This window comes from Eleutherodactylus coqui, chromosome 4 (assembly GCF_035609145.1).
Source record: "Eleutherodactylus coqui strain aEleCoq1 chromosome 4, aEleCoq1.hap1, whole genome shotgun sequence".
NCBI classification, from domain to species: Eukaryota; Metazoa; Chordata; class Amphibia; order Anura; family Eleutherodactylidae; genus Eleutherodactylus; species Eleutherodactylus coqui.
In genome coordinates, this window is record NC_089840.1 from 147,374,981 (window position 1) to 147,388,500 (window position 13,520).

The 13,520-nt window shown below is 37.9% G+C and overlaps 1 protein-coding gene across 2 annotated transcripts in view; it reads right to left on the reverse strand.

The window, feature by feature from the left end:
- TREM2 (triggering receptor expressed on myeloid cells 2) overlaps positions 1 to 10,242 on the reverse strand; it is a 28,284-nt gene extending 18,042 nt beyond the window's left edge. Inside the window, exons 1-3 of one of the 2 annotated variants that reach the window (XM_066598690.1) lie at positions 10,117 to 10,242; positions 9,183 to 9,588; positions 8,981 to 9,091 (exon numbers count right to left, since the gene is read on the reverse strand). In XM_066598690.1, coding sequence (XP_066454787.1) covers positions 8,981 to 9,091; positions 9,183 to 9,588; positions 10,117 to 10,159 — 560 coding nt within the window. In that variant the 5' untranslated portion in view covers positions 10,160 to 10,242. The remainder of the gene's footprint in view (positions 1 to 8,980; positions 9,092 to 9,182; positions 9,589 to 10,116) is intronic. The other variant, XM_066598691.1, reaches the window with a different exon arrangement.
- Between the last annotated feature and the right edge of the window lie 3,278 nt (positions 10,243 to 13,520).

Here is a 13,520-nt window from a genome sequence, read left to right on the forward strand (position 1 = left end):
CAAAATGGTGAACATATGTTTTTCCGGTATCTCTAAAGTAACCACGACTTCATAAGACTTTCTGTGTGAACACCAGATAAACACCAGTACCAAATTAACTCGGGCGAAGTCGGGTATATCAGCTAGTCTATATATATAAAGATGAAAGCCCTCAGTGACTCACTGACTGACTCGCCACTAATTCTCCAACTTCCCGATGTTGTAGAAACATGAAATTTGGCACAAGCATAGATTATGTCCAATATAGGAAAAGTAAAGGGGTCCCAACTCGATTATTCAATTCTAGCGCAAAAGAACTAGCGTCCAAATTTTACGTACAGAATCTAATTCTCTCACTTCCCGATGTCGTAGAAACATGAAATTTGGCACAATCATAGATTATCTCCATAATCCTTCAATTCTATGCGCAAAAGAATTAGCGTCCAAATTTTACGCATGGAATGTAATTTTCTCACTTTCTGGTGTCACAGAAACGTGAAATTTGGCACGGGCATTGATTGTGTCATAAATAGGAAAAGTTAATGGGTCCCAACTCAATTATTCAATTCTAAGCGCAAAAGAATTAGCGTCCAAATTTTACGTACAGAATCTAATTCTCTCACTTCCCAATGTCATAGAAATTTGAAATTTGCCACGAACATTGATTATGTCATAAATAGGAAAAGCTAATGGGTCCCAACTCGATTATTTAATCCTAAGCGCAAAGAATTACTGTCCAAATTTTATGTACGTAATCTAATTCCCTCACTTCCCAATGTCATAGAAACTTGAAATTTGGCACGAGCATTGATTATGTCATAAATAGGAAAAGCTAATGGGTCCCAACTGGATTATTCAATTCTATGCGCAAAAGAAGTAGCGTCGAAATTTTACGTACATAATCTTAATCACTTCCCAAAGTCATAGAAACATGAAATTTGCCATAAGCATTGACTATGTCATAAATAGGAAAAGTTAATGGGTCCCAACTCGATTATTCAATTCTAGCGCAAAAGAATTAGCATCGAAATTTAACGTACATAATCTAAATCTCTCACTTCCCAATGTCATAGAAACTTAAAATTTGGCACGGGCATTGATTATGTCATAAAAAAAAAAAGCTAATGGGTCCCAACTCGATTATTCAATTCTATGCGCAAAAGAATTAGCGTCCAAATTTTACGTACGGAATGTAATTTTCTCACTTTCTGGTGTCACAGAAACGTGAAATTTGGCACGGGCATTGATTGTGTCATAAATAGGAAAAGTTAATGGGTCCCAACTCAATTATTCAATTCTAAGCACAAAAGAATTAGCGTCCAAATTTTACGTACAGAATCTAATTCTTTCACTTCCCAATGTCATAGAAACTTGAAATTTGGCACGAACATTGATTATGTCATAAATAGGAAAAGCTAATGGGTCCCAACTTGATTATTCAATTCTATGTGCAAAAGAATTAGTGTCCAAATTTTACGTACGTAATCGAAATCTCTCACTTCCCAAAGTCATAGAAACAGGAAATTTGCCATAAGCATTGAATGTGTCATAAATAGGAAAAGCTAATGGGTCCCAACTCAATTATTCAATTCTAGCGCAAAAGAATTAGCATCGAAATTTAAGGTACATAATCTAAATCTCTCACTTCCCAATGTCATAGAAACTTAAAATTTGGCACGGGGATTGATTATGTCATAAATAGGAAAAGCTAATGGGTCCCAACTCGATTATTCAATTCTATGCGCAAAAGAATTAGCGTCCAAATTTTACGCATGGAATGTAATTTTCTCACTTTCTGGTGTCATAGAAACGTGAAATTTGGCACGGGCATTGATTGTGTCATAAATAGGAAAAGCTAATGGGTCCCAACTTGATTATTCAATTCTAAGTGCAAAAGAATTAGCGTCCAAATTTTACGTACAGAATCTAATTCTTTCACTTCCCAATGTCATAGAAACTTGAAATTTGGCACGAACATTGATTATGTCATAAATAGGAAAAGCTAATGGGTCCCAACTTGATTATTCAATTCTATGTGCAAAAGAATTAGTGTCCAAATTTTACGTACGTAATCGAAATCTCTCACTTCCCAAAGTCATAGAAACAGGAAATTTGCCATAAGCATTGAATGTGTCATAAATAGGAAAAGCTAATGGGTCCCAACTCAATTATTCAATTCTAGCGCAAAAGAATTAGCATCGAAATTTAACGTACATAATCTAAATCTCTCACTTCCCAATGTCATAGAAACTTAAAATTTGGCACGGGGATTGATTATGTCATAAATAGGAAAAGCTAATGGGTCCCAACTCGATTATTCAATTCTATGCGCAAAAGAATTAGCGTCCAAATTTTACGCATGGAATGTAATTTTCTCACTTTCTGGTGTCATAGAAACGTGAAATTTGGCACGGGCATTGATTGTGTCATAAATAGGAAAAGCTAATGGGTCCCAACTTGATTATTCAATTCTAAGTGCAAAAGAATTAGCGTCCAAATTTTACGTACGGAATGTAATTTTCTCACTTCCTGATGTCATTTTATATAAAGGAAACATCGCATGGTTACCTCCCTGTGGTGTTTCCTGGGTAACGCAGAGAACTATGCAAAATGGTGAACATATGTTTTTCCGGTATCTCTAAAGTAACCACGACTTCATAAGATTTTCTGTGTGAACACCAGATAAACACCAGTACCAAATTAACTCGGGCGAAGTCGGGTATATCAGCTAGTCTATATATATAAAGATGAAAGCCCTCAGTGACTCACTGACTGACTCGCCACTAATTCTCCAACTTCCCGATGTTGTAGAAACATGAAATTTGGCACAAGCATAGATTATGTCCAATATAGGAAAAGTAAAGGGGTCCCAACTGGATTATTCAATTCTAGCGCAAAAGAACTAGCGTCCAAATTTTACGTACAGAATCTAATTCTCTCACTTCCCGATGTCGTAGAAACATGAAATTTGGCACAATCATAGATTATCTCCATAATAGGAAAAGTTAATGGGTCCCAACTCAATTATTCAATTCTAAGCGCAAAAGAATTAGCGTCCAAATTTTACGTACAGAATCTAATTCTCTCACTTCCCAATGTCATAGAAATTTGAAATTTGCCACGAACATTGATTATGTCATAAATAGGAAAAGCTAATGGGTCCCAACTCGATTATTTAATCCTAAGCGCAAAGAATTACTGTCCAAATTTTATGTACGTAATCTAATTCCCTCACTTCCCAATGTCATAGAAACTTGAAATTTGGCACGAGCATTGATTATGTCATAAATAGGAAAAGCTAATGGGTCCCAACTGGATTATTCAATTCTATGCGCAAAAGAAGTAGCGTCGAAATTTTACGTACATAATCTTAATCACTTCCCAAAGTCATAGAAACATGAAATTTGCCATAAGCATTGACTATGTCATAAATAGGAAAAGTTAATGGGTCCCAACTCGATTATTCAATTCTAGCGCAAAAGAATTAGCATCGAAATTTAACGTACATAATCTAAATCTCTCACTTCCCAATGTCATAGAAACTTAAAATTTGGCACGGGCATTGATTATGTCATAAAAAAAAAAGCTAATGGGTCCCAACTCGATTATTCAATTCTATGCGCAAAAGAATTAGCATCCAAATTTTACGTACGGAATGTAATTTTCTCACTTTCTGGTGTCACAGAAACGTGAAATTTGGCACGGGCATTGATTGTGTCATAAATAGGAAAAGTTAATGGGTCCCAATTCGATTATTCAATTCTAAGTGCAAAAGAATTAGCGTCCAAATTTTACGTGTGGAATGTAATTTTCTCACTTCCTGATGTTATTTTATATAAAGGAAACATCGCATGGTTACCTCCCCGTGGTGTTTCCTGGGTAACGCAGAGAACTATGCAAAATGGTGAACATATGTTTTTCCGGTATCTCTAAAGTAACCACGACTTCATAAGATTTTCCGTGTGAACACCAGATAAACACCAGTACCAAATTACCTCGGGCAAAGTCGGGTATATCAGCTAGTCTATATATATAAAGATGAAAGCCCTCACTGACTCACTGACTCACTGACTGACTCGCCACTAATTCTCCAACTTCCCGATGTCGTAGAAACATGAAATTTGGCACAAGCATAGATTATGTCCAATATAGGAAAAGTAAAGGGGTCCCAACTCGATTATTCAATTCTAGCGCAAAAGAACTAGCGTCCAAATTTTACATACAGAATCTAATTCTCTCACTTCCCGATGTCGTAGAAACATGAAATTGGGCACAAGCATAGATTATGTCCATAATAGGAAAAGCTAATGGGTCCCAACTCAATTATTTAATTCTAAGCGCAAAAGAATTAGCATCCAAATTTTACGTACAGAATCTAATTCTCTCACTTCCCAATGTCATAGAAATTTGAAATTTGGCACGATCATTGATTATGTCATAAATAGGAAAAGCTAATGGGTCCCAACTCGATTATTTAATCCTAAGCGCAAAAGAATTAGTGTCCAAATTTTATGTACGTAATCTAATTCACTCACTTCCCAATGTCATAGAAACTTGAAATTTGGCACGAGCATTGATTATGTCATAAATAGGAAAAGCTAATGGGTCCAAACTTGATTATTCAATTCTAAGCGCAAAAGAATTAGTGTCCAAATTTTACATACGTAATCTAATTCTCTCACTTCCCGATGTCATAGAAACTTGAAATTTGGCATGAGCATTGATTATGTCATAAATAGGAAAAGTTAATGGGTCCCAACTTGATTATTCAATTCTAAGCACAAAAGAATTAGCGCCCAAATTTTACATACGGAATCTAATTCTCTCACTTCCTGATGTCATTTCATATAAAGGAAACGTCGCATGGTTACCTCCTGTGGTGTTTCCTGGGTAACGCAAAGAACCATGCAAAATGGTGAACATATTATTTTCCTCGGTATCTCTAAAGTAACCACGACTTCATAAGATTTTCCGTGTGAACACAAGATAAACGCCAGTACCAAAATAACTAGGGCGAAGCCGTGTATATCAGCTAGTCTATCTACCGTATATATATCTCTTATATCTGTCTATCTCTCTCATATCTCTCCTATCTATCCATCCATCTATCTATCTGTATCTCTCTCATATATATCTCTCTCACTTCTATCTGTCTATCTATGTCTCTTTTTCATATATTTGGGATAGAGATTAGAGATAAATACGAGAGAGATAGATACGATATATATATATATATATATATATGTCTATCTATATATGTCTATATATATGTCTATCTCATATATATGTTTCTATCTATATATCTCTCTTATATCTATCTATCTGTCTTAAATCTATCTATCTAGCGATCTAGCTATCTCTCTTTCCCATATAAGAGTTTATGCTCATTCTCCAATTTCAAAGCCCCAAATTCTCAGTAGTGTTTAGCTAGAGAGAAAATGTTATCTCTAGCTAATGCTGGTTCTAGAGAATAGGGATATCTATTCTCTCAGATAACGCAAGCAAATATTACAGGATCAGCTGATGCGATATGCTGAACCAGAATCAATTTTAAAGTTTCAGTATTTTCTAGTTGATACAAAAAAGGCAGAATCTCACTATCAAAAAGTGCTTAGATGCTGAAATGCCAGAAGTAAAATGATAAACTAATAAATAAACGATGCAATAAGACCTGTGGCCCTTATGGTGGACCACAGGTATAGCCCTGTGGTAAATCCCATCGTAGATATCCCTATTCCTGGGAACCAGCATTAGCTAGAGATAACATTTTCTCTCTAGCTAAACACTACTGAGAATTTGAGGCTTATAAATTGGAGCATGAGCATAAACTCATCCACTACAATTGTGCAAAGCTTCAATTTAAGCCTTATTCAGCCAGTTTTTCTCTTATTAATAGATATTGTGTTGAGTGAACATATATAGATCCAACAAGGTCTCAGTTTTCACCCTGTCACAAAAATATCTAATATATCAAATAGACCACATATAGAAGTCAACTTGACAGATGCCTTTCCACACCGGAAACCTAGTGGTTCAGATTTTTATTAAGCTAAATTCTTGCTGTCTGAATGTTGTCCTATACTGAATAATATAGAACATTGGTTTTTGATTAACTGTTTGTACCCTGACAGGGAAACGTGTTGAGACATTCTATGATATATAGTAGTTCTCTCTAGTAGGTTGAGGGACAAAATAGAGTCACCTTGTATGCGTGGCGAGGTCCTTTGGATTGAGTTGTTTCATAAATATTTAGTATACCATGCTAAAGGACAAAATAAAGTCAGCTTGAATGTGTGGCTGGATTTTGGTTGGACTAATACACACACCGAATATAGAGACTGTGTTCTCCCAGTGAGCTTGTGGTACTGAGATCCCTATTCACATTTAGTTCACAAAGATATCAATCTTACGTGTGCTTTCAATCACAATCATAAGTGCAACATCATTAGCTGTCAACTAGATACGTGGACAGACTTTTGTTGTATTTCATTTTCTTCTGAACCTCTTATCTGAGAGGTACCTATTATATGTTTTCAGTGACACCTAAAGGACCCCTTTATTTACAATCTGTAGAATATCCACTATTAGAGATGAGAGAGTATACTCGCTAAAGGCAATTGCTCGAGCGAGCATTGCCTTTAGGGAGTATCTTCCCCGCTCGAGACTGCAGGTTCGGGTGCCGGCGCGGAGGAGCGGTGAGTAGTGGCTGTCAGCAGGAGGGAGCGGGGAGAGAGAGATCTCCCCTCCGTTCCGCCCCGCTCTCCCCCTCCGCCGCTCAGTGACCGCTGCCGGCACCCGAACCTGCAGTCTCGAGCGGGGGAGATACTCGCTAAAGGCAATGCTCGCTCGAGCAATTGCCTTTAGCGAGTATACTCACTCATCTATGTCCACTATGCTACCTGGATAATTACTATCCTATTTAAGGTGCTATCAGATTGTATATGTATTTGTACGTCTGTTTATCAGCCCTCTCTGTTTTTTAATTAAATAAAAATGATCTTTTATTTCTATAAGTCTATTCTGTGAAGGGCCTTTTTAGTGAAATCATAGACTTTTTTTCTGCCTCTGTGAGTTTGGTTATCTCTCTCTCTCATATCTATCTATCTATCTATCTATCTATCTATCTATCTATCTATCTATCTATCTATCTATCTATCTATCTCCTATCTAATATCTGCTTTTCTATGCATCTCATATCTATCTATCTCCCATATCTATCTATATATCTCTCTTATATCTGTCTATTTCATATCTATCTCTCTCATATCTCTCTTATGTCTATCTTTCTCATTACATTCTCTCTCTCTCTCTCTCTCTCATATATATATATATATCTGTTTCGCTCTCTCATATCTATCTAATCTCTATCTCGTATTCATCTATCTAATATTTATATTTCTATCTATCTCAAATTTATCTATCTCATATCCATCTAGCTATCTAATATCTATCAATCTATCTTTCTCATATATATCTCTCTCATACCTATCTGTCTATCTCTCTCATATTTATCTATCTATCTCATATCTATCTATCAATCTATCTACTATATATCTCTCATATCTATTTATCTATCTATCTCATATCCATCTAATATCTCCTTTTCTATCTATCATATATATATATATATATATCTTTTATATCTATCTCTCTCATATCACTCTGTCATATTTCTCTTATCTCTCTCTCTCTCATATCTATCTATCTGCTTATCTCTCTCATAGCTCTCTGTCTATGTCTCTCATACCTATCTATATCATATCTATCTATCTATCTCAAATATATTTATTTAGCTATCTATCGTATATCCCTCTCTTTTTATCTATCTGTCTCTCTCTCTCTCTTATTTATCTATCCATCTCATATCTATCTATTTATCTGATATCTATATATCAAATCTCTATCTCATATATCTAGCTATCTCAAATGTATCTATGTATCTATCTATGTCATATCTTTCTATCTATCTACCTATCATATCTATCTTTATATCTCTCTCATATGTATTTATCTATCTTCAATCTATCCATCTATTTATCTTTCTCATATCTATTTATATATCTCTCTTATATCTATCTAATATCTCCTTTTCTAGCTATCTATGTATCTATATATCTTATATCTATCCATCTCCCTGTCTCTCATAGCTATCTCATATCTATCTATCTCATGTCTATCCATCTCTCTCATATTTATCTATTTATCTCATATTTATCTGTCTATTGCTTTCATATCTATATATCTATCTTATGTCTATTTAATATCTATCTATTTGTAAGTGCGCAATTGTCCAGCTACTAAATGACTAGACTTGTTCTTCGACAATACAGCTTGAGTACAGATGTACTTTGCATTCTTGAATGTCAAAACTAGCATTTCTTTAAAGTTTTGAGAGTCTGTTCTCTACAGGTGATTTTCTCATTTAAAAACATAGAATTTGGCACTCCTGTATAATATAGACATATAGCTTGTTTATTCATCTTTTCTTGACCGTGGAGGTAGCAGTATAGTTAGGGCATGAGTCTGCATTGCCACCTTTGATAGCAGTAATTCCATCCATATTTCATCATGCAACACTAGACCATCATTTCTTATTATGTATGCACTTTTTACTTGTCAGATTAATGTCTTTAATTTTTAGCTTTTATTTTCTATGCATGTTTAATATGCTAGTATTTAACACTTAGGATCTGTTCACATCTGTGTATGAGGTAGTGATGAATAGGAGTGCATGTGCACAGCCTTCTGAAAGGAATCATGCTGGTGTGCTGACTTCCCTGGGGACACCACTGGAACCACTGTGGATAAGCTGTGGATAAAAAGATGCTCCCCAGACCCCACATCACCCAAAACTATAAGCACCATAACTTAGTTTATGGTCCTTGTAGTTGATGACTGGTTCCCTTTAGTAAAGACTGTTTGTAATATTATAATCAACATATCGTAGTGTTGCTGCTAGTTGTGTATATCATTCATGAAAGGAATATTTAGGATTTCTTACGGCTCATGTTTTTTCCACCAGATGTAAATGAGTCCTAGCAGAAGTAACTTGAATGAAATGTAGCTGGTTCCAATTGCAACCAACATTCCAGGCGTTAGTGTTGATGGAGTCCTTTTTAACAATAAAACACACAGAATTAGTCAACTTAAGGTAATATTATGAAATTCTTAAGCCTTCTTAATGCAATGCTAAGCTATCTTACCCAGATATGCTGTACTGTGTATTTATAAGTTCTGAATCACTTAAATCCGGTTTGTCTTCAAGAACGTTTACTTGGATCCTTTGTAGAGTGGTAACATCAGAGTATGAGACTGTCCTACACTGGTAAAAACCAGCATCCGACTTCTGTAGATTTGTCATATTGATTGTGATAATACCCTTGTGATAATTATCAGTGATTTCAGCGCTCACATTTCTTCTTTTGTATTTCAACCAAAACGGACGAGTACTAACAACAAGCTGACAAAAGCCAACATCATCTTCTTTACACCATATCTTCTTCTTCCAACGGCCTCCATGTTGCTCGTATGGACAGACAACATTAAGTGTTTCTCCTAATTGTCCTGTATACACAGTTTTATCCTTTGACAGACACCAGTCTGATATACCTAATAAAAGATGGACATTATCTCAATCAGAAAAATTGGAAATTGTCTAAGATCCACAAGATTTACACAAATGGTAACAAAATTAAAATGATTCATGTGTAGGCCATTATATTACTGAAAAAAAGGTGTACGGAGCTAAGATAGCATGATGCAAACCTTTATACATGTTACAGGAAGACAGAAGGGAGAGAGAAACATGATGAAAATCTTCATATATGTTATCCAATAAGAATTTCAAAATGATTTGTTGACTTAATGGTAAAAAGAACTAGTATATTATTACTTTATATCAGGAATATTGAAATGTCAGCATTTTTCAAGGATAAAGGTTGAATAAGTGAAATAGCCAGCATTGAAACACTAGTAATTTTCATGGACAATACTGTTGGTATCTGAGAATAGTATCTCTGTATTATGCCATCATACTCCCCAAACAATCCACAACTGAAAATGTATTCTGCAAACAATTAGTCAAACTAACAATACAAAAACTCATTCATCTGGTATTTTTTTAAGGTGGACGCTTACCCAGTAAAATGATAGTGAAGGTGAGTGAGGAGTAATTGTCCATTCCTGGAACATGTGGAGAGAAAAATCCAAAAGATCCCTTCTCTTTAAACTATTCACAGACAGTGAAGTTGCAAAATAAGTGATGCAGCCTTTGGTACTGATGATTGTGCAATGTATTCAGACAAAGATATATTTAACTAAATGCTTACATACAGAGGCCATGTGATGTGAGGTAGCATTATCCAAGCGTGCATCATGAATATGTGGCAATTTCCTGACACTATTTTAAATAAGGTTATAGTAACATTCACAGTAAAACAGTAGGGTTCAAGACATAGAATTAAAAGCAGAAAAATACGACAAGGTCCATCTAGTCGCCCTTATATTATTCCCTTGTTATTCCTCTCTTAGGATAGATCTAGGCTTATTCCCAGCAGCTTGATTTGTAATTGATTTTTATTGATAAAGTGTACCATAATAACCCCCCTCTCCCTTCTCTCCTCCTGTAACATATATAAAGGTTTCCATCATGTCCTCTTCTCCCTTCTCTCCTCCTTTAACATATATAAAGGTTTCCATCAAGTCTCCCTCTCCATTTTCTCCTCTTGTAACATATATAAAGGTTTCCATCATGTCCCTCTCTCCCTTCTCTCCTCCTGTAACATATATAAAGGTTTCCATCATGTCCTCTTCTCCCTTCTCTCCTCCTTTAACATATATAAAGGTTTCCATCAAGTCTCCCTCTCCATTTTCTCCTCTTGTAACATATATAAAGGTTTCCATCATGTCCTCTTCTCCCTTCTCTCCTCCTTTAACATATATAAAGGTTTCCATCAAGTCTCCCTCTCCCTTCTCTCCTCCTGTAACATATATAAAGGTTTCCATCATGTCCTCCTCTACATTCTCTCCTCCTGTAACATATATAAAGGTTTCCCTTCCCCGAAAATAAGCCATAGCTACGCTACATGAAAAAAAATACAATACTCACCTAGCAGGCGCCGTTCGGCTCCCTTAGGCTGGGCTATATATATAAAAGGAGGAGAGTAGATAGAGGAGTGACATGATGGAACCTTTCATATATGTTACAGGAAGAGAAACAGGAGAGGGTGACATGATGGAAACCTTTATATATGTTACAGGAGGAGAGGAGGCAGAGGGCCACATGATGGAAATCTTAATATATGTTACAGGAGGAGGGAAGAGAGAGGTGTGACATGATGAAAACCTTTATATATTGTAGCAGGGTGAGAGGAGAAGTCAGGGATGGAAGATATGTGTCGCAGAGGTTGCTCAACTTGGTGATGTAGGCCTCGCATCCTCTCTCCTGTAGAGGGTCTTCACCTGAGCCAGGGAACCAGGTGGAGCTCAGGCACCTGATAGATATAAAAGGAGTCAGTCTGCAGAGCAGGGTGTGTGTGTCTGTGTGTGTCTGTGTGTGTCTGTGTGTGTGTCTGTGTGTGTGTCTGTGTCTGTGTCTGAGTCTGTGTTTGTGTCTGTGTCTGTGTCTGAGAACTTCAAACATGTGCACTGGGGAAGATTAAACAGGAGTTTGACTTCCCAGGAGGCTGATGAGATCCCTGTCCCTGCTACCACTGACTAGAGGAACTACTCACAAGTCTGCTAAGAGGTTGCTACCAAGGAGGCTCCACTTCAAGTTGGTAAAAACTGCCTGAACCAGAACTACCACTGTTATATGATTTATTGCTATGGATAAAAAGGACATTCAGATGTTCATAGTACTTACTGCACTGAACTTAAAGGACTTTTGATTTCTTTCACTTTTACTGAGATACCAGCTGTTTATGTTATAACCTCTCGTGTGAATAAACAAACACGAACGGACTTTTGTTGTTTGCCTGGTGTTTAAACCCCCTGGAGCGTCACAAGTAGTGGAGGATTGCGCTGGCAAATAAAGACCCACTAATAAATGTCCTGGGTAAAAACAGCAATAGGAGCCGCCTCTACAAGCATGGAGGAGGTGATGAAACAGTTGGTGCAAGCAAATCTGCAACAACAGGAGACCAACCAACTCCTGATCAAGCAAATGGCTATACTGTCTAAGACTGTCAAAAAAGAGACTGCAGGTTTTTTCAGTAAAAAGACCAGTATGGACATACTAAAGACGGTAAGAGGGGCATTGCAGAAAATGACCCCAGAAGACGACGTGGAAGCTTTCCTTACAATCTTTGAGAGAGTAGCAGAAAGGGAAAAGTTGCCTCCAGAGCAGTGGGCGGAGGGGCTAGCTCCTACTTGACTGGGGAGCCGCAGAAGGCCTACTATGATCTGACACAGTAAGGCGTACATGAATATGGCAAACTGAAAGCGGAAATTCTTGCTCGCTTGGGAGTTAGTATGGCGGTCAGAGCTCAACGGGTCCACAACTGGAAGCACCGCCCGGACAAACCTCCCAGGTCCCAGATATTTAACCTACTACACCTGGCCCAGAAGTGGCTACAACCAGAGTCTTCCTCCCCTGCACAAATGGTGGAGAAAGTGGTGATGAACCGGTTTGTGCAGACCCTGCCCAGAGCCATGCAAAGTTGGGTTGCTCAGAGAGATCCACGAGATGCAGACGTGCTCGTAGGTCTGGTGGAAAGGTACCTCACCGCGGAGGAGATGTCGGCTGCTGTGGGATCCGTGTGCCGTGACCCTAAACCTAAGGGGGATAACCAGTCTAATGCAGAAGCAGCCAAGCAGCTCCACTTACTTGTTGGGAGTGCCAGGCACCTGGGCATATTGTAGCTCACTGTCCTACCCGAGCTGAACCAATGGAATGTACATATAAACGCCGCTGCTCGTTATGGGCTCACCCAACATGTGGCGCAGTTCCTTCAAGAGACCAACAGCCACAGATGTTTCAGGTAACAGTGAACAGTGCCCGGGTTGCTGCGCTCTTTGACTCAGGGAGCCTGGTCACGTTGCCTCCCTACCCCACGTGCTCACCCCTGAAGGGAGGTTGGGGGTGGTGTGCATTCATGAGGATACCAGAGAGTACCCGGTTGCCCAGGTATCGATTACCACAGACTCTGGGACTCATCAGCATCAGGTTGGGGTGGTGGGAAAATTACTCCACCCTGCAATTGTTGGGAGAGCCTTTCCCTTGTTTTGGGACCTGTGGATGAAGGTGTCACACCCCGGTGATCGTGTGGATACTACAGGACTCAATAAGGGTACATTGGACCCTCCGATGGACAATTCTGTTGCTACCAATAACTTTCCCTTTGCAGGTGTGACTGTGGGTGATGATGAAGTCCCAGAACCACAGGTGCTTGCTCTGGAGGTGGCTCAAAGTGACTTTCGGTCAGCCCAAATCACTGATCCCACATTGAGAAATGCATTTGAAAATGTTTTGGTGGTAAATGGTACTCCCCAAAATGTGGGGGCTGAGGAGAGCTTCCCCCACTTTGAAATGTATAATGAAT